Raw genomic sequence first — 27292 nt, 5'->3', positions numbered from 1 at the left:
GCTCATTTAAAAATGCCGGAGACTATAGTTCTCATTTTGTAATTCTATCGGTGTTAAGAAAGTATAGACTTGGTGCCAAGAAATTTATTCTAGTGTTCATTTACACCATATAGTACTAAAAACTGTATTTATTAAGTTAATCTTAGCCAAAAATATGGGTGCCTGTAATTCCTGATTTTGGTCTAGAATGTATTCATGCTTTTTTTAAATATAAAATTTTACTGTTTTTATATTTCCATTCAATATTTACCTAGCCCAACTGTATTTTATCCATTGTGGCTAAACAACATTCAAATCAAAGTTTTTTTACCAAAATGGTTGGCGATGTTTAGCAAAATGTCAGTCATAATTGCAATTTTTAATGTTAAACCACTATGACAATAACTTTTTGAACCACATGACTTTGCTATTAGTGTTGGACAAGTAGCCACAGTTTTGAAGGATTGATTAGCAACAAGTCACCTAGTACCTATATGTTTGACCTTATTTTAGAAAGTTTGTTAGTCTGAAAGTTCTCATAAAACGCAAACTAAAATCCCACCTTTTAGCAGAAATATTTAATTAATACTTAAGAAATATGTATTTTGCATAAATAGTCAACTTATGAGGAGGCTGAAGTTCAGCAAATTCTACACTATCCTACTTAAAACTTTTGTGAAAACTGCTTATAACTTTTATTTTGACCTGTTGCTGGTATTATACCACTTATTTCTATATAATTTATTTACCGAAATATCCATCCGCATCATTTTATTAGGACCATAATAGCACAACGGTTAAAGCAAGACTTTGCAGTATATCAATGTTTTGTCAATGCTCAAGAATCCTTAACTGTGTTTAGCAAGAATACATAATGCAAATCGCAGATATTGTTGTTTGGTGAGGTTTATTGATCAATTATTATAAATAAATAGTTTGGTATCAAAATAAATATACACACTTGTCGTAAAGTTTAGAATTGCTGAAAGCTGTTTATAAAGATCACCCTATATAGTTTTCTTTGACATCCTTGCCTTTTTCTTTCTACAAAACAAACAACAAAACAAACAACAAAACAAATATTTTTATTACATTCTACATGCCAAATAAATACAGCTGATCAAACGCCCTTGGATTTATGAAATGTGTGTTTACTGCTTACCTTGTAAAATTTGTGCCAAAAACGTATATTATATGGATTCTCATGCAAAAGTAAATCCTGTTTAAATCTTAAGTATATCCTGACACCAGGGCTGGGGAGCCGGAGCCGGAGCTGGAGCCCGGAGCCCGGAGCTAAGCATTTTCTCTGGAGCCAGAGCCGGAGCCGGAGCCATTGTTATTATTTTTGTGGAGCTGGAGCCGGAGCCGGAGCCATTTTTATTATTTTTGTGAAGCTGGAGCCGGAGCCGGAGCCGGAGCCATTTATATTATTTTTGTGGAGCTGGAGCCATTTTTCAATTTGTGGTGCTAAAGCTAAGAAATTATATTTTGTTCCATCTCCAACGTTAGTAGCCAAAAGCAATTTTTAAAACTTGCCATTGAATAAGTGACTGGTGGCACCGGAGCTGGAGCCGGAGTCATTGGGTGTGTGTTTGATGGCTCCGGAGCTGGAGCCGGAGCCAAAGGATATGAGTTTTACTACTCCGGAGCTGGAGCCGGAGCCATTTAATAATTGCCTGATGGCTCCGGAGCTGGAGCCGGAGCTAATGCTATTTTACGGTGGCTCCCCAGCCCTGCCTGACACTACCATTGATTTTTTATCTTGTGAAAAACAACTTTAAAGGTGTTAAGATACATTAATTATTAGAATAAATATCAGTGAACTATAACAACACACTTAACATATAGAACTTCGATAGAAAATGTTTGATTCAAGTTTTTTTGAAACACTGGGGTTGATTAACAAACTGATTGCAGCTGGAACAACTTTCCTGCTTCTACTGGTAGTAATTCCTGCTTGTTTGGGAAGTGAACTTGGAATAAGAAAAGGATATATTCAGTTATTAATGAAAGTTTTTCAGGTATACATTTAACCAAACTGTACAATGAAAAGTTTTATTATCCTGTAGATATCATGGCAGTGTTTACTTTTAAATATAAAAATATCGTGGCAGTGTTTACTTTTTAAATATTTAAAACGCCAAGTTTAATCTAATTTTATTTACTGGCTAATGTAATATCTTATTTCTACAATCTGTGTTAGTACATTTGATACACCTCTGTTATTCGTTTAACTTTATTTTATTACATCAAGTGGGGAACTAAGCGACTTGAGAACGAAGGTGAAATTTTGACATCAGAAGGTAAAAAAATGACGTTTTAAATTTAAACGTATTTGAATATTAATAAATTGAATGAAAATATTTATGATATAACATCTGCTTAGAAATCATTCAAAAGGAAAATTCTATCAATCGACTCGAGAGTTTATCTGATTGCGTTAAAGAAACACACAAAAAGTTTCAACTGCAAGATGTTATATATCTCATTAAAAGTGGCATTGAGGTATATTTCTTTTCTATGTAAAATATATATACTTTTTTGATTCATTAGTTGAAATGTTTAAAGTTCGTTGAGCACTCCTAGCAGAAACTTTGGGTACTAAGCCCCCCCCCCCAAAACAGTGATAAATCTCATCTATTGAGCGGTATTTCTCATGACTAGTGAGACATCATAATTTTTATTTTTGTTCGATTGTTTAAAATTTAATATTGCTTATTTTAGAAAATTTGATATCCAGTTGTCTCCTGGAGCCCACACAATCACTGTTCTGCAAGGATAATTATAATAAAAATACCTTCAGTAGCCCATGTTTGCTTCACCTAAGTTTTAAAAAACTACCCAAATTATATTTATTCATGGTACAGATGGTAAAAAAGTGGCCAAATTACTTTTATTATAGCTTCAGGTAAATAAAAAGTTACAACCCAAAAAGTGTGCATATGACTTTTTTGAGCTATATTCAATAAGTGCCCAAATTAGTGTTTCTTTTAGCTTTGTGAGTATAAAATAGTGCACAAGTTTGTTTCATTAGCGCTACATACAACAAAAAAACTGCCAATATAAGATTTATTTTTGCATAAATTTGACCTAAAGGTAGAGTATTTACTTGTATTCTAACTTGTAAAGGGCTACTGGCATTGTCCTTGTCGGAGAGTTAAATTATGAAGGGCTTGCCCACAGAATAAACATTGTGTATATATGTACATTTCAGTTACATTGTATTATATTGTATAATGTTTTACATGTTATGTAAAAACAAGTGTACTCAAATATAAAAAAAAACATTTTCAGGTGATGTTATATTTCTATTTATAGGCGGTGATTGATGATGAGGTGACAAAAAGATTTAGAGCTGAAGGTGTGGCGACATAATTTCATTAAGAATTCAATCTAACGCAAACTGGTGTTACCTTTTTTATATTATTATTGAACTGTATTTTACATTTACCATGAATTTGTTGACAACCTTGGTCAAACAAATAACACATTAAATGCTGCATTTGAAATAATAGTTTACTGCATTAGTCAAACAAATATCACATTAAATGATGCGTAATATATTAAGTATATATAGTTTATCTGGTGGTGTTTAGTTTATCTGGTGGTGCCCTAATAAAGTTCAAATTCAGTTGAAATGTTGTCCGATGAAATTCCAAAATAAATTTTGGGCTTTTTATAAAGCTTAATACAGTTTTGTTTAATAGTTTATTATATTTCTTACAATTTACGACTGCAGTGTTTTGCAAGCTTTGACATAAAATATTGGTGGGCATGAAACATGACATACCTATGCATTGTTATATTGTTTTTATAGTTTTAACTTATTTTTCATGTGTTTCTGTCATTATTAAAGGTTTTTACTAAACACTGGCCAACATAAATTTCGAGTGCCAAGGATATTATTAATGCTGTCTGGGCAATTTTGGTTCACTGAGTCCGATTAAATAACATTTGTTTCTTGATTTGGCTTGAGATATTGATATTTTTAAATTCCGGCTAGACAAAATTTTCCACTTTTTACATCTGCTAAAAAATTAAGCATAACTATTAGTAATATACATATTTTAAATGTTTCTTAACAAGTATGCTTTACTTATTCGCAACCAGATGCTGCAATACGTTTAAATGTAATTGTACCATCATATTTTTTCAGTAATAAGGTATTGAAAACACTGGTTATTTAGTGCAGCCTCTATTATGTGGTTGTACTTCACTAAAGATTTGATTTCACCAGCTTCTGGTTAACTGTGCACCATCGAACAGTAAACCAGGTTAAAGTGAAATAGTAAGTTTGTCATTCTGATAAGACACAGTTTTTTATGTGTTGTAGACTAGATGTTATAATCAAAGTTTAACCTGGTAGGTGTTAAGCAAGAGATAATAATAGCAGGGGGGGAAGGCATTTGAGCTCAGGATCACATGGAAGATGGTGAGTTTCGTGAAGAGGTAGAAAACTCTACAAGTGTTTGACAGTAGTTCAGCTATTTCAGAGACATTTAAACAGGAGGAGCTTAGTGATGTCATTAGGGATTGGAACTACTCAAACAAGTAGCAAAAATTTGAGCACCTTTCTTTGAACCAGCGCTTCTATAACATCGTTCAGTTCAAGATACAAAGAACTGTTTGATATTTGTGCTAATGAGATGAGTTGGCTTACTGCAAAGACAAAAAGGGCTTCTGCTGACAATGGGGTGCTGCAATATTGAGCTCAAGAGTGGGCAAGACTAGAGCGTATCGTTACATAATGGAAATTAAAGGGTGGCCCACTTGAGATTTCATGAAAGTTGGTGAAACTAACTTCATCAATAAACTTTAGTTTGCCAGAAAGAAAATCATTTCATTACTGTGTACAGACATCAAAACTTAGTTTGATGAAACAGTTTGTTGAAGAAAAAACTTGGTTAGACCAAACGTTCTTAACGTAAAAGTAGGCACTTAAAGTAGGCAAACTCATAAAAAATGCACGTTTTTTGCAGTCTATGGCAAAAGTTTGTTTTAGTAACAAATCAATTAAAAAAAAAGAAAAATAGCAAAATTGTGGCTGATATGCCTTCCGCAATCAAAGATTTGGGTGTGAAGTTACTATTTCAGCTTACTAAGGATTCAGCGACAACAAAATACTCCCAAAACAGTGAAAACTTTCTTGACACCAAAATCTGTGTTGACCAGTGAAATCAATTACAAAATTTTTTACATGCTCTTTATATTAAATGCTAACCATACAATATACAAGAATTTTGTCAAAACTTAGCTGTACGTCGACAATTGTCTTGTTTTCAATAATTTTATAAAAACTTTTTAGAATTGCCTTCATGGAATCTCTTGACGCGCACAGATTTTCATTATCGCTTTATCAGGTATGTACTATTTTTTCTAAAAGTCTTACCCCTACATAATTATTTTATTGAGGCTGTTAATTTATCATTCATATGTATTTAATTTTAAGTTGAATCGTTTCAAATTTCCATAAAATGATTTATCCGTTTTATTTCAAATCAGCACTCCTAGTGGTTGCCATGTGTCTCAAGGCTGGTAATGTAATTTCCTTTTAGTTGTGTTATTGCATGATTGTTGTGAAATTGTTCCGTATGTTTTGCCCTTGTAATTTACAACCTAAATTTATGTCTTCTAAATTGCCTTGTTGTTAGTGTTTAGTGTCCAAAGGTTAGCAGAGCGTATGTTGTACCTCTATGCTTATAACTGACCTTTGTACCTAAATAAATAAAACCGACTTTAAATTTATTGTTTGCACTTTGGTCATTTGCACGGGCTCTAGTTTATTTTACATCAACACTTTTTGAAACTTTGGACACCACTTACACTCTTGGTCAATATTTATTAAAATTGATCTCACTTGTATATAAAGTTATTACATTCACATGCACTTGTGTTGGTCATAACAATTGTGAAAGTGTTAAGTCGACCATGTGAAAGTGTTAAGTCGCACCTGCAGATATATAACAAAATTGCTAAACTCACAATATACGGCCCACTGTAAATCATCCAGCCTGCAACCTTTTTACAAACTGGACAAGTTTCCTATATTTTTTTAGGTATTTTTACTCTGTAAATGAAATTTTTTTGTGCCTTGCGTGATTCTTATTTATGCATTTGGTAAGAAGCCTTTTAATGTCATTTTTTACCTTAAAATGCATACCCTAAACTATAAACAAGCAAAGTTTTGCCAACTGTGTATATCTAATTCATTTAACCGTCTTTTTCTTACTTTAGTAGACCAATTTTTAACTGTTAAAAAACTGAGACACTTTAGGTTTTGGCTTTGACAGAAAAGAGTTCCCAAATTCTGATGTATAATTCAAAAAATTATTAATTTTAACCTGAGACTGATCAACAACCACCACTTTTTTTCAAAATTTTACCAGAAAAATTGGACATATTTTAAAGCTATCAGAAGAGTAACATTTGTACAGGGTATTCTTCAGAAATATAGTGATTCGACCAATGGAGAGGACTGTAGCCATTATGGAATAATACAACTTTGCGACTATTGCTAAAGCTTTCCATAAAACGAATTTTAAAGTTCACCCCCTGTGTTAATCATATATTAAAACATTTTAAATAATCTTTGTTTACTTTAGTAATGTGTAATTGACCTGTTTTAAAATATCTAGTTACTACACGTTTTTAAAGAAGTGGAAACTAAAGTACATTTTTATATTATCTATGTTAAAATTAATAAATATTTTTATCTGAAATGTTATTATTGATAATGGGCTAGTTCTCCTTAAAAAACATGTTCGCTCAGGTTTTTATAGCTGATTAATATATTTTTTATTCATATTTTTTTTTTAGTATTCGCCTTTCATTTCTGTGGGCAGTTGGAGTCATCTTTCGTTATTGTGTTCTGTTGCCAACCAGGTGGGTTGTTTATTATGTAAATTCAAGAAACTCATAGTTATTTATTTTAAATCAATTATATGATTGTTTTAATTATTATATATACATATTGAAATATATGACCACCGACATTAAACATATGTAAAATACATGGCTACATAAAATACAGGACATTGCCCTATTTAGGGTACTTAGTTGATCATGATGGCTAATTCCACCCACTGTTTGTAAAAGAATACCATATTTAATGGTTATGAAAGCTGAACTATATTTAAATGTTAACAGGTATGTGAACAGTATTTCACTATTTCAGTCCTTCATGATACTGGCTTGGTGCAAGGCTATATGCCCGTCTCTTTAATTATACACAGCCAATTTGTAGTGGAATAATGAACCCAATATAAAACTATAACCCTAATGCCCATCTTTTAACTTGTTTTACATCAACCTTTAAACTGAAAAATATGTTTTGTAAACCTAATTTGGACTTATTTTAGTCCAAACATTTTGGCACATGCTGAGAGATTAAGGAGACACTATGTGTTATACAAAATTAAACCATGCTTTTAAAATGGTGCAAGGCACAAGATAATTCCAAAAAGAGGTGGGAATAAATAGGTTAAGAACCACTGTTCTACGCCTCATATGTCTAACTAACAACAAGTTCAAAAAATAATTGCCTTATAAGTCATGCTTCACTTGAATAAATATATATCAATGTGGTATGTTTCACAGGATACTTATTACAGCATTTGCGCTGTGTTGGATTTTGTGCACAATGGTTCCACTTGCTTTTATTGCTGATTCAAGGTTAGTTTTTAGTTCACACTAACATTTAAAGAGGTAAATATTAATAAGCTAATAGTCAAAGCAAACTTCAAGCAAATCATTTTAAACTATCTTTAAATATATCTAAATTATTTATTCATGTCGTTTCAAATATAATGTTTTTTTTGTTGTTTTTTTCTAAACAGCTTTAAACGCAAAATGGGATACTATGTAAACTTAGTTGGATTTCGCATTATATGTCGAGGTTTTTCTGCTGTAGTCACCTATCATGACAGGTTAGTGTATTTGTTATAAACAAATAACATAATGGCTTGCTGTTTGATACTTACATGTTATATTCTTGTTTTTGGAACATACACCTAAAATGTTTCCTCTCTATTAAATACGTTTGTATAAAAATAGAGACCTTATCCTAAAGAAACAAAATCCTCTTTATCAAGTATAAACCTGACTGGAACGGGTTTCAGACCTTTTTACTTGAGTCCACAAAGAACTAAAAATTCCTGTTATTCAGTAATAATATGTACAGCCGGTTACCAATTTCTGCTAATGTGTCAAACCACTAACTCCAAAACCATGCTGTCCAGCTTTAAAGTCTTAGAAAAAAATGTGCCAAATCATTAGTAATAAAATCTGATTTTACCAAGATTATTAAAATTGAAAGGAAAATACACCTTTTCCTACAGTTAAAAAAAATAATAGCTGATTATCACAGGTCAACACAATTTTATTGGCACCGTGTTGAAGTAGAGTCGTTTTGGGATATTTATGGGCTCCTGATCCCCAAAATGACGTATTTTTGATATTCTCTTCCTAGATATTTTTGATATTCTAATCCTAGTCTGGCAATGATCAGGGCCACTTTGTGAAGAAGTTGCCATTTTATTTCTTTATTTGCCAAATCTTGTTTTAAGTGGTTAGTGAATTTAAAATGTATGCTGCTCCTGTAAGTTTTAATCGAGCCAACTTAACTTCATTGAACGAGATTCAGTTTTATTAAAATCAGCTGATAATGCTTCTCTGCTCAGTGAACATGACATTCTTGATCCTGAGACCATTTCCACCAGAAGTGGGACGAAATACTAAGAAGTTACTCTAAAGAAAATATTTTTTAATCTGTAACAACTTGGGCACCTTCTTATAGCAATAGATGTCCTCAATGGCAACTAATGAGTTGCATTTGTTCATTGATGGCTCCAAAGATGTTCAAGGTATCCCTTACTTTATAAGAAAAACAAAGATTTTGGAAAGCCCAAAGCAATCTATTTAGAAGGACCCTCTGAAACCAATGTATAACAACTCCCAGGCTATTTGGGTTGGAATGAACGTAAAACTCCCATTTCTTGTTCAGCCAATCAGATTGATGCCCCAAAATCTTTGGTGAAGAGCAGAACAAAGAATTTCATCAAAACCTCAAGATAATTGAAACAACCGTTGATCTGATTTCAATATAATGTCTGATTACCCCTGGAGCTAAATGCATAATTGTGCCAAGACCGGTCACCAAAATGTAATATAAAGGGACTAACCACGCAGATATATGCGGTGTTTCATTTTAAGGGTTACTTTTTAGGTCGATAAACATTAATTGTTTGTTTGTTTGCATTTTAACTTGTTAAGTATCAAACAGTCTTTTTATCTATCTCTGAGAATTGGACTTGGACTTAATTGACATAATGCCCGTGTAATATATGAGGCAACCTTTGTGTATTTAAAGGGTAAAATGCAAAGCAAATTATTTTGTGCTATATTAAAAACTAGAACCAATTTGAATAAATAGGTGCATTTTCGGAATTGGGGCTCTGAAATAGCTTATAACGACTTTTGTGTCTTGTGCAGTAATCTTTTTGACCAATTTTATCTATGAAGATAACCAATATAGTTTACTTTCTTCTAAACCATCTTTATCAATTTAAACTGTGTATATATAAGTTAACATGGTGTTGTATTTGCATTTGGTTGATTTTCAAATTTTTTTATGACTAAACAAAGTGATTGAGGTTAATGGGGTCACTGCATATGGCCATATATGTATCAGATTTCTGCCACAAATGTACTTGCATTTCTAAAATTATTATTTTAGGTTACAGATGATAATGGTTAAGTGTTCCTTAATACCCCTGTTAATTTCATTCAATACAAATTACTTTGTAAGATTGACGATGGTAAATTTTTGTTTGGTCAACAGAGAAAATATTCCACAACCTGGAGGAATTTGTGTAGCGAATCATACAACTACTTTGGATGCAGCAGTTCTTATGCAGGACAGACCTTATGCAGTTCTGGGGCAAATTCATGGCGGTTTTTTGGGTTAGCGCTTTTTATCTTTTGTCATAAAGATGCTATTTTTCAATCTTAGAAACCTTTGAAAGAAATGATTACTGTTGGTGGCGGTAGATAATGAATGAATATTTGAGCCAATAAAGTGGTGTAATGCAGCGAGATTTAATTATTCTAAAAAGTATGTTATCTACAAAATGCTGATGCTGTTTGTACAGCTTACAGAAGTATATCTATATTATTAATATTTAAGTTCGGTTGTTACATACTGGTTTAAGATGCTATTTTAAAAGTTGGTTGTATTTCTTGTTTAAAATAATAAACGTTTTTTAGGTGTCATTATGCGTATTATGTCACGCGCCACTAAACATGTGTGGTTTGAGCGCTCTGAGGTCCGCGATCGCCAATTTGTCTCTAAGAGGATTATGGAACATGTGAGCGACTTGAACAACTACCCCGTCCTTCTTTTTCCTGAAGGAACCTGTATTAACAATACTTCAGTGATGATGTTTAAGAAAGGTTCCTTTGAGATGCCGACAACAATTTATCCTGTAGCTATTAAGGTGATATATTTTTATTTGTTTGAAGCTCCTTGTCTTTTTTATATTTTGCGTACAATGTACAATTTATTTGTACTGTCTTTACCGCCCAAAACCGTTTCGTGGTTCATTGGTGATTATTATCAAAAAAACCTTGACGAAAATAAAATTATTTTCAGTACAACCCCTGGTTTGGCGACGCGTTTTGGAACAGCTCTAAACATAGCATGCTGCAGTACCTTTTAGTGGTAATGACAAGTTGGGCTATAGTTGCTGACGTATGGTACCTTCCTCCGATGAAGCGAGACCCGGATGAGAGTGCAATACAGTTTGCAGAGCGAGTGAAATCGGTGATCGCACGCAAAGGTGGCCTTGTTGATTGCGTTTGGTAAGTCACTCTGGTGCTGCTTCTTGTGATATTTTTGGCACATTTCCCTCCGCGTTCTCTAAAACAATGTTAGCGGAAGCGTTAACTGTGTTTGTATAGAATTATGTTACCGCTAAAAAATGTTTCGTTGTGTGTTCTGTTTTCAGCTCCACCACCTACAGGATATGGTTTTATGATATCAGTGCTTGAATTTGTGATGTATTTTTAACAATCATGGTTTACAGTATGCGTGTGTTTAGCAGTAATTAAAATAATTTACTAGCGGGATATCCGACGTCGCCCGAGCTGAATTTACCATTTTTAATATAAAGCTCTACAATGTCTATAGACATACATGTTATTTTACGTCGAGCCGTAGCAAACAGCTTTCTATACACTGTACAAAATAGTTTTGTGGAGGATATGTAACTTAAACCGCTATTATTTGTCTCCCTAAATATAAGTTTACTTAAGGAAGCGTTAATATATCATTTAGCCTATGCTTACAGCTACCATCACTGTTTCCGCTAATATAAATTTACGCTTTGGTAACCTATTTACGTATGGTACCATGGTCACGAAAGATTTTTTCGTTTTGGTCACTCTCTTTGTTTTTTGTGTCGTGTTTGTCTCTATTGTTTGTAGAGTAAACGAACGGTTGGGTGTTTAACAAAAAATACCTGAAGCAGTTATTTCTATAAATATAAATTTATAAATATAAGGTTTACCGCTTAGCCAATATAAAATGTCAATTTTTACCTTTCGATAGAAAATTATTTGTTAGGTAGCTTAACCCAACTGCAGAATGCTGTGTAGCGAATTTTTATCAACGTTTTTTTCGTCAAATTTGTATGCTATTGCAGCGCACCCGCGTAATATGTTTGTAGTCACACAAACGTTGTCGTGAAAAGTTTGGTTGTCCAATGTTTGGACGACCTATACAAGTCGACTTCTTAAGAATGAATGACACCAAATGATCTTGCACTGCCAAGAGAGCGACTTGTATAGGTCGTCGAAACGTTGGAAAACAAAATAATTACCCGAGGAGCTATTTTGGAGTAATGTTATGCCTGGCAGCAACAGTTTATATGAATAATTACTTGCGTAATCCCGTAATAAATGTTACATTTTTTTTTAATATTTTCTGCATAAAAAAGCAATTGGTTCATAATAGTTGTTTGTGTTTACCTTAACACTGCTTTATTTAAGGGACGGGCAGTTAAAAAGGATGAGGGTGAAGGAGTCTTATCTCCTCGAGAAACAGAAAGAGCTCGGACAGATTTTCGCGGAGGATTTTAATGCCGAGGATGATCAGGCGACAAGTGGGAAAAGAGTTCGGTTTAACCTTTCCGCAGAGGAGATCCTTATTAACTGTTGCGACGATTCATCAAGCGTGGAAGATGTAAATGATGTAGATATCGACGATATTCAGAGGGAGAGTAGCGAAACGCAACTCAACACTGTCACAAATATTGCTTTAAATGGTAACGTGTCAACACAATAGCGCATACATTCGGCAATAAACAAATTACCAGCTGCATGCTATTGCGCTCCAAAAGTTAACACTAGTGGTATAATCTTAACTAATCGACTTTTTCATGCGGTCATTGCAACTCTTTTAAGAGAAGTGTTTATCATGCAACACTTTTTTTCATTATTGTTTTTTCAGCGCCCACTTTATGCAGATTGCATAGTGTGTTAAGGTCAGTGTTCCTGAGATATAAAAGTGAAGCACCCAATCTCTTTTAACGCGCCCAATGTAATCTATCTTGGCCGTAGAAAAATCCCACACAGACTTTTGTTGTAGTATCCCTACTGTATTTTTCACTTTGTCTGGAAACAAAATAAGAGATAAGTTTTTCTTTTCTTATTTGTGTAATTTTAGGTTTATATATAACAACCAAACAAGTTCTAGCGGATACGGCCTGGATCAAGGCGATTGTTTATATTCTTTAAATTGTGTTTTTTTGTTTAAAGATGAAAACGGCTGTTTGGCAGTTAATAGGTTTAATCCACAAACCAATATTTTTTAAACGTTTTTTTTTTTAAATAACCTTAACATGTAATATTACACACATGTAAGTGTGCAAGGTTAAGAATATTAAACGCTCGAGCCTCCTGACTTTCCGACGGAAGTAAATTACTAGCTACTGCGAAATACTAGCTAATATTAATACCAAGAAGTATTTTGTTCAAGCTTTAGATTATTATTAACACAAAAAAAACTGTCCAAATATAGATATAAATTTACTCGTTATAACGAAGTGCTCTAATATGATTATCGCTTGTGACCTTTTTGGGCTAGAATCTATGAAAGCCAACATTTTAAGCAAACATAGTCCATACGTTCAAAATATCTGTGCATCGCTCAACAAAGATTTTTACATTAATAGAAATTAAAGGATGCTATATTAAGCAAGTAAAAGGGTGTCGTAGTTTGTAAGGGTATCAATAATATCAGCATGCTTGGTGCTGCAATTCTTTGGGATCTAGTCACGGGTTATTGGTAATAAACTTAGTGTTGATCCAAGGTATATCGTTTGGGACAGCCATTCCCAAATATTTAATTGATACTTATCTGTACTTATCTTCTAAGTGTAACTGTAAACTTCTTAATTTACTGCGGAAGCATACTGATGTCGATTTAGAGAAGAGTTTAAAGCAATTGACCATTTTTATGCATTGTTTTAATATTAATCTGATTGCTATTGTTTACTTTATTGTAATTTGTTTTAAAAGAACAATATGTCGCCTTTCTTCCGTCGTCAAAATGCTTTCCTTAGGAAAGGTTGCTTGTTTTTGTATTCTATTTAAACAGATTTGCTTAAAACTCACGTAGTGATTTCAAACTTTTTTTATGTTGCACTCAATTTTAACCAACCACGAATCGAAATATACGTGTCGCTAATATGTTTTTTTCAACCTTCGATATGAATCTCAAAAGTTAGTTTCCGTGTATAATCCAGCACACTGGTTTATATTTTCGTCATATTGTACTCGAAAATTTTGACTATTGTAACCTAAAATACCATATGTTGATATATTACGAATACATTGCTTTAAACCTGGCAGTAAGAACGACTGTTTTAGCGTCTACTTTCTGGGTGTCATCATTCTCCTTCGTCGAGAATATTTTTTAGTGTTTTGATAACGCCTTTTGAACCGTTGAACTTCAATCAGTGAATTGTTCATGTGTATAAGTAAAATTTATTTTTTTAACTCTTTAATGTAAGTTTGTTGTCGTGCAGAGTTGCCATTTTGGGAATTTTTAATAACATATAATTCATTTTTTTAGAAAATAAGACCCTGCCTATTATACGAAATTGCTATTCTACGAAAAAAACAGTTTAGTTGAATTACCGGGTAATAAGAATGGCAAAAAAATAATACAAACCTGACATATTTTAAAATAGAAATGTGCAAAATCACCAGTAAAAAGTTACAGCAAAACCTGTAACTCATTTGTCAACCTAAAAACGGAGTACGAATTGAACCCAACGCTTTGAACTAGTTGGCAACAAAGAACACTGGCGAAAACACAACCTCTACATTCTACAACACCACTAAAGTGCATTTGGTAAATAATTTCGACTATAAAATAAACACTATTCACTGTGCTACGCCTTTCCTCAATTTTCGATTTGTGTGGTTGTTATGAAAACAGGAGTTCTCGGTGGAATTTACTATAATTTATTGTTATTATGTAATTTTTTTTGTGCCTATTTTTAGTAGTGTTTTGCCTTTTCCGCAATCATACCGACAATGCTGTTGCTGAACTAGCTTATATATATTTTTAAATCCACATAATATGTCTGACCTAATTACTAGCATTGGTCGACTACGGCTGTATTAACATAGTGTTGAAACCAGTCGGTTAAAAACACCCCGAGTCCGACTCCGGCCAAAACAATAAACCCGAGTCCTACTCTCCGGCTAAATGTGGCATTTCGTAGCGTCTCGAGTCCCGATCTGCCTCTACAGCCTGTATTCTGCCAATATACGTAATTAAATACGGTGGATATTCAGCAATCTAGTCATAGAAGTGTCGTAGAATTTACCACCCCTCCGCAGTACAAGGTTGGAAAAAATCCACCGTATGCTATCCCGCCTTTAGAATTTACAGTTGGCGGCCATATTATTTTCAAAATGTGGTACTGCGCACCTCAAGACTCTTGTAGTTTTACGTGGTCTTAATCGAGTCCGATACCGCAGCCCTGGTTAAAGCTAACGACATAAAAAAATATTGGTCGGTAAGGTTTAATTTTTTTAGAAAGGAGACCATTCGCTTTCAACCCTAGCCTATGTTATAAAAGGTGGTTTTAAGCAAGTTTTCCCATTTTATGCGAATACGTATCCGTCTGCCTGAATAGTGTTGTAACAGTTATCTAAATTGACTAGGTTATACAGAATACGGTATATAGGCCTAATAAAAAGAATCAAGACCCCGCCAAATTAGATTTTTAGCCTGTTTTAAATACTAAAACGGAACATGTTTTCGCGCGAATCTCTTCTGTCTTTCTCGTATGTTACATGTGATTATTTGGCAACTTTACAGACAAATAGCTCCTTCACTGTGGCAAAAAGCTTAGCCTAATATTTGTACATTTTTTGCGAGTCGAAAGTATTCCGTCTTTAAAATATGAACGGAATACCTACCGCTTTCTAAACCCTGAAATATACCGATTCACATTTTATCAACCTATAAATTTAGTTCATGTGTGCGTTTCTCCCGATTTATATCGTCTTTGCAATATGACCGGTGTACCGCAAATAACATATTGGTAACTTGAAGCTTTAAAAACAAGAAAAAACATTATAAGTTTTTTTGTACAAAATTATGACGTATTTCAATCTTGACTTTTGGTCAACGCGCTCCACAACTCGGTGAACGCCTATATATCAAGCAATGTACGTTTTTTGTCTGTGCTCAATGCTTCACGTAAGGTACTTCTCTAAATCTAAATTGAAGTTTGCATTTACAAACAAATATAGTCGCATTTTTTTCGCGACGTCTAGTGGCTTCCTTTAAATTAGACTTAAATTTCACATTTTCGCACAACTTCAAACGTAATGACAAATTCTTTAGCTTATTTGTTTTATACCGTCAGAGTATGACGTACATATTGCGTGTATTTCAGATCCTATTTTTCATGCGGCCCGCGGCTAAAAATAATTGCCCACCCCTGGCCTAAAGGCTCCATGCCTATTAAACACTCTAAAATAAAACCTAATTTAATTTATATAAACGCATATTTTTCCTACGAATACGTCTGCATTAATATCTGTAAATATCATGATAACGTGTCTGACTTCAGAAACTTGATGTGCTCGTTCAGCTTAACGAAAAAATTAAGAAAAAACTTTTAAATTAGAAATTAAACTTGACGCACTAGGCCCAAAAAAGTTTTGCGCATTGCGTAAAAATGTTGGCAAACAAATTGTGACGGTCATAAACTCAACAACTGTGGAAATTACGTGAAAAGTTACAAAGTGCAAAATATTATAGGCCTATTTAGCGTTTATCTTGGTTGTAAAAGTAGGCCTATAGCCTATATTTTCTAATGTAGTCTACAATTCTATTGATAAAAATATTAGAGATTGGCAATATAACGTGCCAAAAATGCATTAAGTACGCCCTACGGCAGGGGTCGGCAACCTTTCGTACGCAGTGTGCCAGTTTATGAATAATGTCAAAATATTAACAACTCGCGTGCCAAACATTTTTCTATGTTTGGTTTCGCACTAGCAATCAGGACTGCGGAGTTGGTTAAACACAACCCGAGTCCGACTCCAGCCAAATATCAGATTTCATCACGTCCCGAGTCCGCCTCAGCCTCTGTATTTCACCAATTTACGTAACTAAAATAAGGTGGATATTCCGCAATCCACTCTAGGGTCATGGAAAATATGCCACGAACATATGCTATTCCACCTTAACAATTTACATTTTGCTGCCTTATCAGTTTCGAAATTTGGTACTGCGCATGCCGCACACGCCGGACTCGGGTAGTTTTACCTGGTCTTACTCGACTCCCGAGTCCGACTCAGCAGCCCTGCTGTGATCTGACATCTAATATATGTATCATTTTTGAAATATATTTCGATGCTTTTAAGCCGATAACTAGAAGTGTAAGCTATCAGTTTTGCTTTTTGTTGGTTTCTCAGTCGCACAAAAACACACGTGCTTACTTTTAATGTAGAACAGTGGTTCTCACCCTTTTTAGCTTACGGACCACTAAAATTTTTAAACAATTTTTGCGAACCGGTGGACCTTCAAAAATTAAAATCAACCCAAAATGTAATTATGACAAAATTATGCAACTTAAAAGCAATTAACGAAAACTTCAGAAATTTGCTGCTGTCTTTTTGATGTCACACATGTTATACGTGGTTCTATTGATGTTTTTTACGTACAACTGGTCTCAAAGTTTAGGATTTAAACGAGTTGTAGCCTACTTTTAAATAGTTGGGCACAACACTTGCAGAATTGTGACGTAAGATGAAGTCCAAAGTAGACAGTTAACTCTATTTTACGTCACAATGCTGCAAATTACGGAACTGGCTAAGTTCTAAATTTGATGGACAAGCCGCCTTCAACATCTTGCTTTTTGCAATTGAGATATAAATTTGTAATATATTTGGCGGGCCGGCAGGAAAGTTGACGCGGACCGGCGGTTGAGAACCACTGTTGTAGAATGCCCTGCTTTAACGTAGTAAACGTTACGCCAAATTTGGGGCATTGTGACGTAATACGAACGGTTAGTGGTAAACAACAAGTACGCCCACAAAAATTAATATTGAATACAGCACAGTTAAGACACTTATTTGTGACACGAACTGGCAATGTGTGCAACCATTTAGTAAGCGCTAGTGTTAGTGATGTAATAGTAATGTTAATGATGTGGTAGTGATGTAATGGTTGCACTTTCTTAAGGTGATATAACGTGCGCGTTAAATCAATTGGCGTGCCATGCAAAATCATCATGCGTGCCACAAGTGGCACGCGTGCCAGGGGTTGCCGACCCCTGCCCTACGGTATATTGATTTAACATAAATCGTTTTTGATAAATGCTTTTCTATCCAGCAATTGACATATTTTTATGTACTTTTATCACCCAAAGTGAGAACAATTTCACCAAAAGAAGGACAAGTAGGCTACAATGCAAATCGAGTTTTACTTTCAAAGAATCTATCGTCTTTGCGGATAACTTTACGATTTGCCTCAAGTTTTTCAATGCAAATGATTGGTAAGAGAAATGATTAGAACTCATTCTGTCGCCGAAAAAGAATTACAACTAACTAGTTCTCATGCCAAAAAGTAACAAAAAATATAAATATAAAACAGGAATATAATTCTGTTAAACAGATAGTAACTAAAAACCTTATAAGCAAAAAAATTAGGACATTTGAGAATTTACAATGTCCTAGGACCTAGGGATACCGTATGTTTTCCTTCGGAAAAGAGAATTAATGGCCCTAAATATGACGTATGGTACAAAATCCTGTCTAAATAAATCGCATTGTAGGGAATTACCCGCCATGATTTAATGTTGCGGTAGACCTCCGAGAACAACGTGACAAGACAATCAAGCTGAAGTCACTTGGACAACTAGAAATTAGAATCTTTTCAGTTAGATTTTTTATAATTAAGAGTAACTATTTGTTCGGATCGCTCTTTTACGCTTGCACCAATATGTGATTATTCATTGCTTTAGAGTTTGAGTGGTGTTTTACCTACCAACATTTAACCAGGTTTTATACCAAGAGCTAGCCAACCTACAAAATCTCGCCCTATCTCATCCTACAATTTCAAAGGCAAAATAAACATATTTATTCACCATCTAGAAAAAAAATATTTTACAACCACACTAATACAGGTCTATATTTTGGGAATATCAAAAAAAAATTAAAAATTAAAAAAAAGATTAATATTGAATATTAATATTCGCCGAATATTAAAATATAAAAACATTTGCCGACCGTTTAACCAACAAATTGGGGTAGACCTTGATCACACCTTTCCAACGATGCTACACACGATGCCACTGATATGGGGGATAAGGGTTTAAATCAGGGGTGTCCAACTCAAACATGCCGACGTGCCAATTTTTATCCTATAACTTCTTCCCGTGCCAAAGTTTAGTAATATAATTCGTTTGTTTACAAATAATAAAAACGTGTAGTAGTGCGCATTACTGCATCTAAGTGTCCGTTGGTGAGCTGGCTTTTGCTTTTTGCTTCTTCACACCAAACTTTATAGTTTTGTGAATGCTAGCCTCCACTACAATGTAATGTTATAGTATTAAAAGTAATGTGTGTTGCCGTGATTGCAGCAATTGTTTTATATTGTGAATAAACAATGGCCATTTACTGTATAAAAAAATTAGGTATTTTTTCACAATTGGCTGAATAACAAATTAAGTAATTTAGGGAGGCTTGCATGCCATATTTTATTTGGTCGCGTGCCACATTTGGCACGCGTGCTGCTTGTTGGACACCCCTGGTTTAAATCGACGATAACCGATATTCATATTCATAATTAACCATGCAATATAATCGCGATTTTTGCTCCCAGCAGCATCCCCTCAAAATGAAGAGGAATTTTCACTTGCCGACCGTTTAACCAACAAATTGGGGTAGACCCTGATCACACCTTTTCAACGATGCTACACATGATGCCACTGATATGGGGGATAAGGATTTAAAGCGACGATAACCGATATTCATATTCATAGCCGGTCGCGATAATCGTAAAACGCTTGTAGCTCACACAGTTCGCATTGGAACTGAACGAAATTTCAGCACAGTGTTTTAGTCGAGCGTACCTGACCAATGAAAAAAGAAAATTTGAAAAATCTCAAGGTTTAGAAAATCTTATATTCATAAGCGAATATGAGCAATATTGCGATTTTTGCTCCCAGTAGCATCCCCTTAAAATGAAGTGAAATTTTCACTTGCCGACCGTTTAACCAACAAATTGGGGTAGACCTTGATTGGGGGACAAGGGTTTAAATCGACGATAACCGATATCCATATTCCTAACCGATCGCAATAATCGTTAAACGCCTGTAGTTTGTACAGTTCGAAATGACTTCTCAAACACATATTTGGGGCAAAGAAAAAATGGCTTTGTTCTAACCACGTTCTCACATTCATTGTCTTTCTTTAAGCATTTAGAAGTCTATGCCAGACTATTGTTCTGGTGCCATAGTATTTGTTATTTTTTCGCACCATCTGCTCGTGCCGAACATGTAAAGCGAAAAAAGTATGTAGAATGTCATTATTTAAACGCTGTTTCACCGTCAAATTATTTCAGTATTAAGAAACTTTTGAGCTTTACTCATAGTATTTCAGGTTTAATATATCCACTAGATCGCAATTTTCGAACTGTGTGAGCTACAAGCGTTTTACGATTATCGTGATCGGTTATGAATATGAATATCGGTTATCGTCGATTTAAACCCTTATCCCCCATATCAGTGGCATCGTTGGAAAGGTGTGATCAAGGTCTACCTCAATTTGTTGGTTAAACGGACGGCAAGTGAAAATTTCTCTTCATTTTAAAGGGATGCTACTGGGAGCAAAAATCGCGATTATAGCGCGTGGTTAATTATGAATAGGAATATCGGTTACCGTCGATTTAAGTCCTTATCCCCCATATCAGTGGCATCATGTGTAGCATCGTTGGAAAGGTGTGATCAAGGTCTACCCCAATTTGTTGGTTAAACGGTCGGCAAATGTTTTTATACTTTAATATTAGGCGAATATTAATATTTTTTTTAATTTTTATTTTTTTTTTGATATTCATAAAATGTAGACCTGTCTTATTGTGGTGGTAAAATATTTTTTTTCTATATGCCGAATAAATATGTTTGTTTTGCCTTTGAAATTGTAGGATGAGATAGGGCGGGATTTTGTAGGTTGGCTAGCTCTTGGTAAGTTGGTAAGTTTTATACTTTCTCAAAAAAAAATTAAAGAAAGATTCCTTATTTATTTACATTTTGACTTATAAAAAATATTTGATTTACCAGCATTTAATATCCTATTTACCCTAATCAGATTTGTAACATTAAATTTAAATTAGAATGGGTAAAACGAAGAAAGCTAGAAGTCGTGCCAATTTAGACCCTTTGTCCACCCAACGTAGACCTGATTTAGTTAAGGCAATTGAAGAGGCTTCCATTATTACAGAGGTTTCACAGAGAAAAAAGAAGGAAAGGACAAAACAGGTAAATTGGCATATCACCAAAATATATGCAATAAATATTAAAGAAAACAGTTTACACTTAAATTGCATTATCTACAGGAAGAAATTGATTTTGTTGATGACAAATTGACAAAAAAAATCCTTTTGTCAGCTCGACAGCAGCAAGATGAACTTGAAGGGCTCAAAAATAGTTGTGTCGAAACCAGATCACAGTTAACCACCAAACTTGGAAATAGTGTAAGATTCTTTTTTATTTTTAACAAGGCTTATATTTGTTGACAAAAAGTTACGTGACTATGTAAATGCATGTGTACTTCATACTGTCTAGTAAAGTCTTCTTCTCTACCAATAAAGACATCTGATAAAAGTGTTAGTACCTCACATTGCTGGGACAATATAAAAGAACTTCATATAACATTTATTCTATCAAGTTTTAAGCTCGATAGATGACATTGTATAATACCACTTGTGACTAAGGATATCTGCTACATGATACTTTTTTCTGTTTCCGGATATTTATTTTGTTAAATTTTTAAGGTAGAACTGACTGTCAATTTGATAAATTTTGCCTAGTTAGGCTAAAATTAGCTTTAGCTTTAAATCATTTTTTTATTTGTATCTGTTTATTTATTATTTTCTGCTAAACTTCCTTTTTTAAGTAGAAAAATTACTTTAAATTGCAACAATGACTTAAATGTAAAAAATAATTGATATGGGATTAGCAATGATATCACCCTAGTGTCTAACATATCATGTACAAATATTACAAATTAGCCTCCAGTATCAACTTTAATGAAATATTATCCAACAACCCAACTTTTAAATACCTTTTACCATATACTACAAAAATGTCTTGTTAACATCTGTACATATATTTATTACAATAAAACTTTTATGTACATCAATTAATAATAGGCAGGTGAAGTAAGCTCAGATGAAGAGGAATCTAATGATTGGCCAGCATTAGGTGAAGATGAAGAACAAGGTCAACTGGAACATGTTGAAGAGTTAAACATCGATGATGCAGATGAAACAATACTCCAAACCTTCATGAACCCAAACCCACCAACACGGAGAACACTAGCAGATATTATTATGGACAAACTCACAGGTTTTAATTTTGTTTTTACTATTTTGATGTGTTTGAGATATTTTGTTAAGGTTTTTTAATATATGTTTGTTAATTACAGTACATAATTAATTTATTTGCACTAATCTATGTCTAAATGCGGTACTACAAATAGTGTTATAAGTGGTTGTGCACTTACTGTACCAACTTTTATGATTACATCGGAAATTAAGAGATATTGTATGGCTAAGGCCGTTCCGTTTCTGTTACTGGAATACCTTTAAGAGCCTGTTGGTATTAAAGTAGCAGTAGCCTGCCTAATGACTTTATAAAATTGAATATGATTTATTTGTGTACCTAATATCACAAATATTTTCACTTTAGAAAAAAAAACTGATGTGTCAACATTGGTACCTGATGTTGAGAAGCATTTGCCTAATATGGATCAAAGAGTCGTTGAAGTTTACAAGGATGTTAAAACAATCTTGCAGAAGTACAGATCTGGAAAACTACCAAAGGCTTTTAAAGTGAGCTGCACTGTTTTAAACAATCGTGTCTTTTATTTAAATCTGGATACTTTTATGCAACCCCTCTCAAACTAAGAATTTTTAACAAGATAAATGCACTGTTTTTGTAATTCAATCAAGTGTATACAGTGGGGATTCTTAAACTGGGTGCTTTTTTTAAAGCCCATTCAAACGCATGGTGTCATTGGATTTTAACTTGAGTTGCATATTTAAGCTTAGTACATTTAAGAACACCAGTTTTTTTACGATTAGTTGTTTTATGACTTCACTTTATGTCTCAAAATTGTGACATCATCTGTCACACATAAAATGCAACCCCAAGAGGCCTAGCAGTGACCAACTCCATATACTTAACTTTTTACATTAACATTTTGGATCACACAAATTTTTGTTTTTTTTAAATTGTCTTAATATATGGAACTGTTTTTCGAACAATGTGTGCATGAAATTTCGAACAATGTGTGCATGAAATAGCTTTTCAACAACACACTACCCTACACTAGTTTTACACTACACTTACACTAGTTTTTCTGTTATTAGAACAGCAGGTTGTCAGCAGAAACTACTTGAACCTGTACCAGACCTAAAACAACTATGATGATTTAAAAAACATAACTAAAACGTTTCAATTCCTCTATGTATGAAAGTATTCTAAAAGATTGGAACCTGAAAGAAAAATTAAAAGTTAAACAGTTCGACTTCCTGTTTTAGATCCATGCAATGATGACATTAATACATGTTTGCAGGTAATACCACATTTAAGAAATTGGGAAGAAATACTTTATGTAACAGAGCCAGATACATGGAGTGCTGCAGCAATGTATCAGGTATGTTCTATTAAATTATTTTAATATTAATAGACAGTATGTCAGAAGGGTGGTGAATTGGCAGTTTTTATTTTTTTGAATGCTCTTAAAAGCTTACTGTTTCTCTATTAAAAGCCCACTGTTCTCTGAAATTGTAGTACAAAGTAATGTAATACGCAAAAATTTGGCGCCTTAGGTTCCTTTTATCATTTTCATCTTTTTTATCGCTTCTTTTCCCCTTTGCCTGCTTAGGTTATTTGCTGATGTTGTCTATGATTCACATATATTTTGTTGGTCTGTCGCCAAATTGTTTTAGCTCTGTTGGTGTGCCCCAAGTAGAAAAAGGTTGCGGAGCACTGGTGTGAAGCACCCAACTGCATTCCATTTTTCGATACTTGTGTGTTTAAATAAAAACGCTGATTTGTCATTTAAGAAATGAGCCTAATTTATTAATTAATAAATATATTAGCGGGAGCACATTCTGTGCCAGATTGAGTACAAGTATTTTTAGGAGTACTTGCTTAAAGATTATCATGATATTTTCTTGAAACTGAATATGGTTCGTACATATTTTAAGCAGAAAGGTCAATCATGCAAGAAAGCTTTTTTAAAGTGATTATATAAAGTACCGCTTTTTATACAAAAGTTAAAAAATACATTTTATTTAACATTAAAACGGATAACTATATTTTATTTATAATTCTAGGCAACACGCATCTTTGTCTCAAACATGAATGTGCACATGACTCAAAGGTTCCTTTTTCTTGTCTTACTTCCTCGAATACGTGATGACATTCAGTACTTTAAACGACTTAACTTTCATTTGTTTATGGTGAGTATTTGTGCAAAACCAAAAAAGGGGCCCCGAATCTTCAACTTATGGAATTCCCATTTTCTGTCTGACGGTCATGACTAATGACGTCAAATAAAATAATAGAAAAAACTTTAATACGTTACGTCTTTAAGTGACGTCAGACAATTAATCTTAAAGCACATTTTGTTATCGATCAAACTCGTGTGCAAATGTGCAGCTAAAATGCAATCAGTGTTAAAACTTTTAACGTCCACCATATTATATAGCGTATTTACTATTTTAGGATTCATCATATTTGTATCTTCTGTGTCCTCTGACAAAGTTTCTAAAAAAAATGTCCAAAATTAGTGCCTTGTATACTCTCTATCTACACCAGGGTAATCAGGTGGCCCTATATAAAGACGAAATTTGACCTATGAAGCACGGTTGTGCGAAAGCTTGTCGAGAATTCAATGCAGCAATTTGTCTTCATCTAGTGCCACCTGATTACCCTATTTAGAATTAGATAAAAACGGCCACTTTCAAAGGTTTCTACAATGGGTGCAAAGCATTCCAAGTAAACTTTATATTTTAGTTGAGTAATTTAGCCTTCAGTGGTATATCAATTTTGCTCCAGTACTGGCAAGAAGTTTTTTTTTGCAGGGTCCCCCATTATGGATTTGGTCGTATGCTAGTTCCTTAAGAGTATAATGTAATTCTATTTTATTTAACCAAGCGTTTGCCTTAAAACTCCACCTGACAAAAGTTTGCACTAAGCGCTAAAAGCATATACCGCGTTTAGGTTGTTTTGCAACTTCGATAGGTGTAACTCACGACACAATGACCATGTCTTAAAGACCTACAAACAGTAAACAATGCATTATAATTTTTAAGAGTCTTAGTCCACACAACGCTTGGCTGTGGACACGTAGAAAAGGTAGTACACCCCAACTTTATGCTGAAAACAATGACATACCATAATGCAAAACAAATTATAAAATCGTGGTTAAGTTTGCATAGTTGTTTTAGGGGTATTCAAAACGGCAAAACAAAAAGGGAGCAAATGCACCAATCTGTGGCTGGGTGCTTTAAACGCGGTTCAATACAAATAAATTTTGATGGACCACATGTGGTCCGCGGATTTTAGTTGCGAACCACGCTATATTATAGTTTAGGAACTTTAGATGATATGGATACGTGCAGTTTTTTGTAGTATGCGCATGTAAAATATTTTTATCCCTGTTAAAACTTTGGCATAAAAAAGAAGATTTTTGACAAATTTCATGAACCTGTAGAATGTAAATCAAAGGCTGCTAATATTCCTTCTATTTTGCACGTACAACTCCTTTTTATGTTTATTTCCGTCAATACGCACAGTTGCGTGGCGGCTGTAAAACCGTGAAAACATTAGCATTAAATAAACTTTTAACACCACTGTGATATTCCATTTTACGTTTAGCACAACAATTTGTGCCTAGTACACAGTAAAAACATATCTTTTCCTATCTAAGGCAATTCTTGTCAGATACACGTGTCGTTTGAATAAAATGATGCCAGAACTTTGTGATTCTAATTTTAGCTCACTTTATTTTCCCAGTAGTATTTTCTAGAGCAAATTAAAATACTTTTATAAATTTCATTTTTAATCTGTTTATTTATACTCAGGCTCTAAAGAAGGCTTTGTTCAAGCCAGCCGCATTTTTTAAAGGAATTTTACTTCCGTTGTGTGAAGAAGGAACATGCACATTGCGCGAGGCAACCATTATCGGGAGCGTTATGTCAAAGTGTTCAATTCCTGTTCTTCATGCAAGGTGTCATTTTCAATTAAATAAATGCATATTTAAATTATTGTTTAGAGCTGACTAAAAATAATGTAATTTTGGAAAAATTCAAATAACAAATATGAAAACTATTTAACTATAATGGTCAGGGGTGTTATATTTTTTAAGCTGTGCGCATTATAAGCACGACAGTAGAGAAACTTGCAATCACTACAGTTCATTAGTTGTGGCCAGTAACGTAACCACGTCATTTTAAAGCTCGTTTGTCGCAAAACATACAATAATGATCGGCACGGGCTAGAAAATAGTGTTAAAGCAAAAAAGCATTACATAATTGTGGAAAAAAATTATTTGTTTGCTTATAAAATATGCTTTCCAATAACAGTTATTTGTTCATGTCTAACAGCAAGTCATAAAGAAGCGCAACATTAGTTTTGGCTTCCACGCTACACTTTGTAACCTTTTATCTCGCTCGTCACATATACGTGTTCAACGATTTCTTCAAATCACTCTTACAGAAAATCGCCACAGTTTCAGTAAAATGAACTTGATCGCGTACTGAATTTTTATCTCGGTTTAAAATAATGGCCCGGTTTGAAAACTCTGTAATCGGTTAACGACTAAATAGCTTACAAAAAATCAAAAAATAGTTGGAATCCTATCGTTTCAGTAAAAAAGGCCTATCGTTAAAAAGGGAATTCACCAACAAATTTTATAAAGTAATGTTTATATGTTTTGTTTTTATAGTGCTGCAATGCTAAAGATTGCGGAGATGAATTATAGCGGGGCAAACAGCATTTTTCTAAGAATTTTGATCAGCAAAAAGTACGCTCTTCCTTTCAGAGTTATTGATGCATTGGTTAGTATTTTCCATGAAAGCCAAGTTGTTAATTTTTGCTTTTGTTTAAATTATAAAACGACTAAAGCTTTGTTTGTAGCAACTATATATGAATTTTAGGTCTTTCATTTTTTGAGTTTTCGTTCGGAACATCGACCCCTTCCTGTTCTTTGGCATCAAAGTTTTCTCATATTTGCTGAAACATACAGGTACGTTTCAACTGTTGCATTACATCGTATGTAACGGTAAAGCAATATTTTGTCGCAAAATCAAACGTATTATTGATATTTATACATTGCAGGAGCGATATATCGAGTGAACAACGGGAAAGCCTTCTAGAACTTTTACGTCATCGAACGCATATCCTTATCAGTCCTGAAATACGGAAACAACTGCAGAACGCCGAATGTAGAGATGTAGAAATGGACGAGCCATTATTAATGCCTACTTAAATAA

The 27292-nt window shown here is 33.8% G+C and overlaps 1 protein-coding gene across 1 annotated transcript; it reads left to right on the top strand.

Annotated features, from left to right (window-relative positions):
- The first annotated feature begins 1725 nt into the window (after window positions 1–1725).
- On the top strand, window positions 1726–27292 carry LOC146164211 (glycerol-3-phosphate acyltransferase 4-like). Its single transcript, XM_083382832.1, has 20 exons — window positions 1726–2000; window positions 2234–2282; window positions 2366–2484; window positions 3298–3340; window positions 5285–5339; window positions 6796–6861; window positions 7576–7650; window positions 7815–7904; window positions 9818–9939; window positions 10243–10472; window positions 10628–10836; window positions 12025–12165; window positions 21979–22133; window positions 22476–22618; window positions 23365–23445; window positions 24131–24256; window positions 25883–26028; window positions 26746–26857; window positions 26957–27045; window positions 27138–27292. Exons 1-20 carry the CDS (start codon window positions 1842–1844, stop codon window positions 27286–27288), a joined length of 2361 nt encoding a protein of 786 aa, XP_083238958.1. The 5' UTR covers window positions 1726–1841; the 3' UTR covers window positions 27289–27292.

This window comes from Ascidiella aspersa, chromosome 2 (assembly GCF_963924565.1).
Source record: "Ascidiella aspersa chromosome 2, kaAscAspe10.2, whole genome shotgun sequence".
NCBI lineage: Eukaryota > Metazoa > Chordata > Ascidiacea > Phlebobranchia > Ascidiidae > Ascidiella > Ascidiella aspersa.
Note: the sequence above shows the minus strand (reverse complement) of the source record. Positions and strands in the feature narration are given on the sequence as shown.

Bases quoted from the DNA above. Each gene is read 5' to 3' on its own strand.
- LOC146164211 (XM_083382832.1), top strand. From the start codon at position 1,842: ATGTTTGATTCAAGTTTTTTTGAAACACTGGGGTTGATTAACAAACTG. The intron at 9,940-10,242 runs GTTAGCGCTTTT...AACGTTTTTTAG, and splicing joins AATTCATGGCGGTTTTTTGG to GTGTCATTATGCGTATTATG. The intron at 22,619-23,364 runs GTGAGCTGCACT...ACATGTTTGCAG, and splicing joins AACTACCAAAGGCTTTTAAA to GTAATACCACATTTAAGAAA.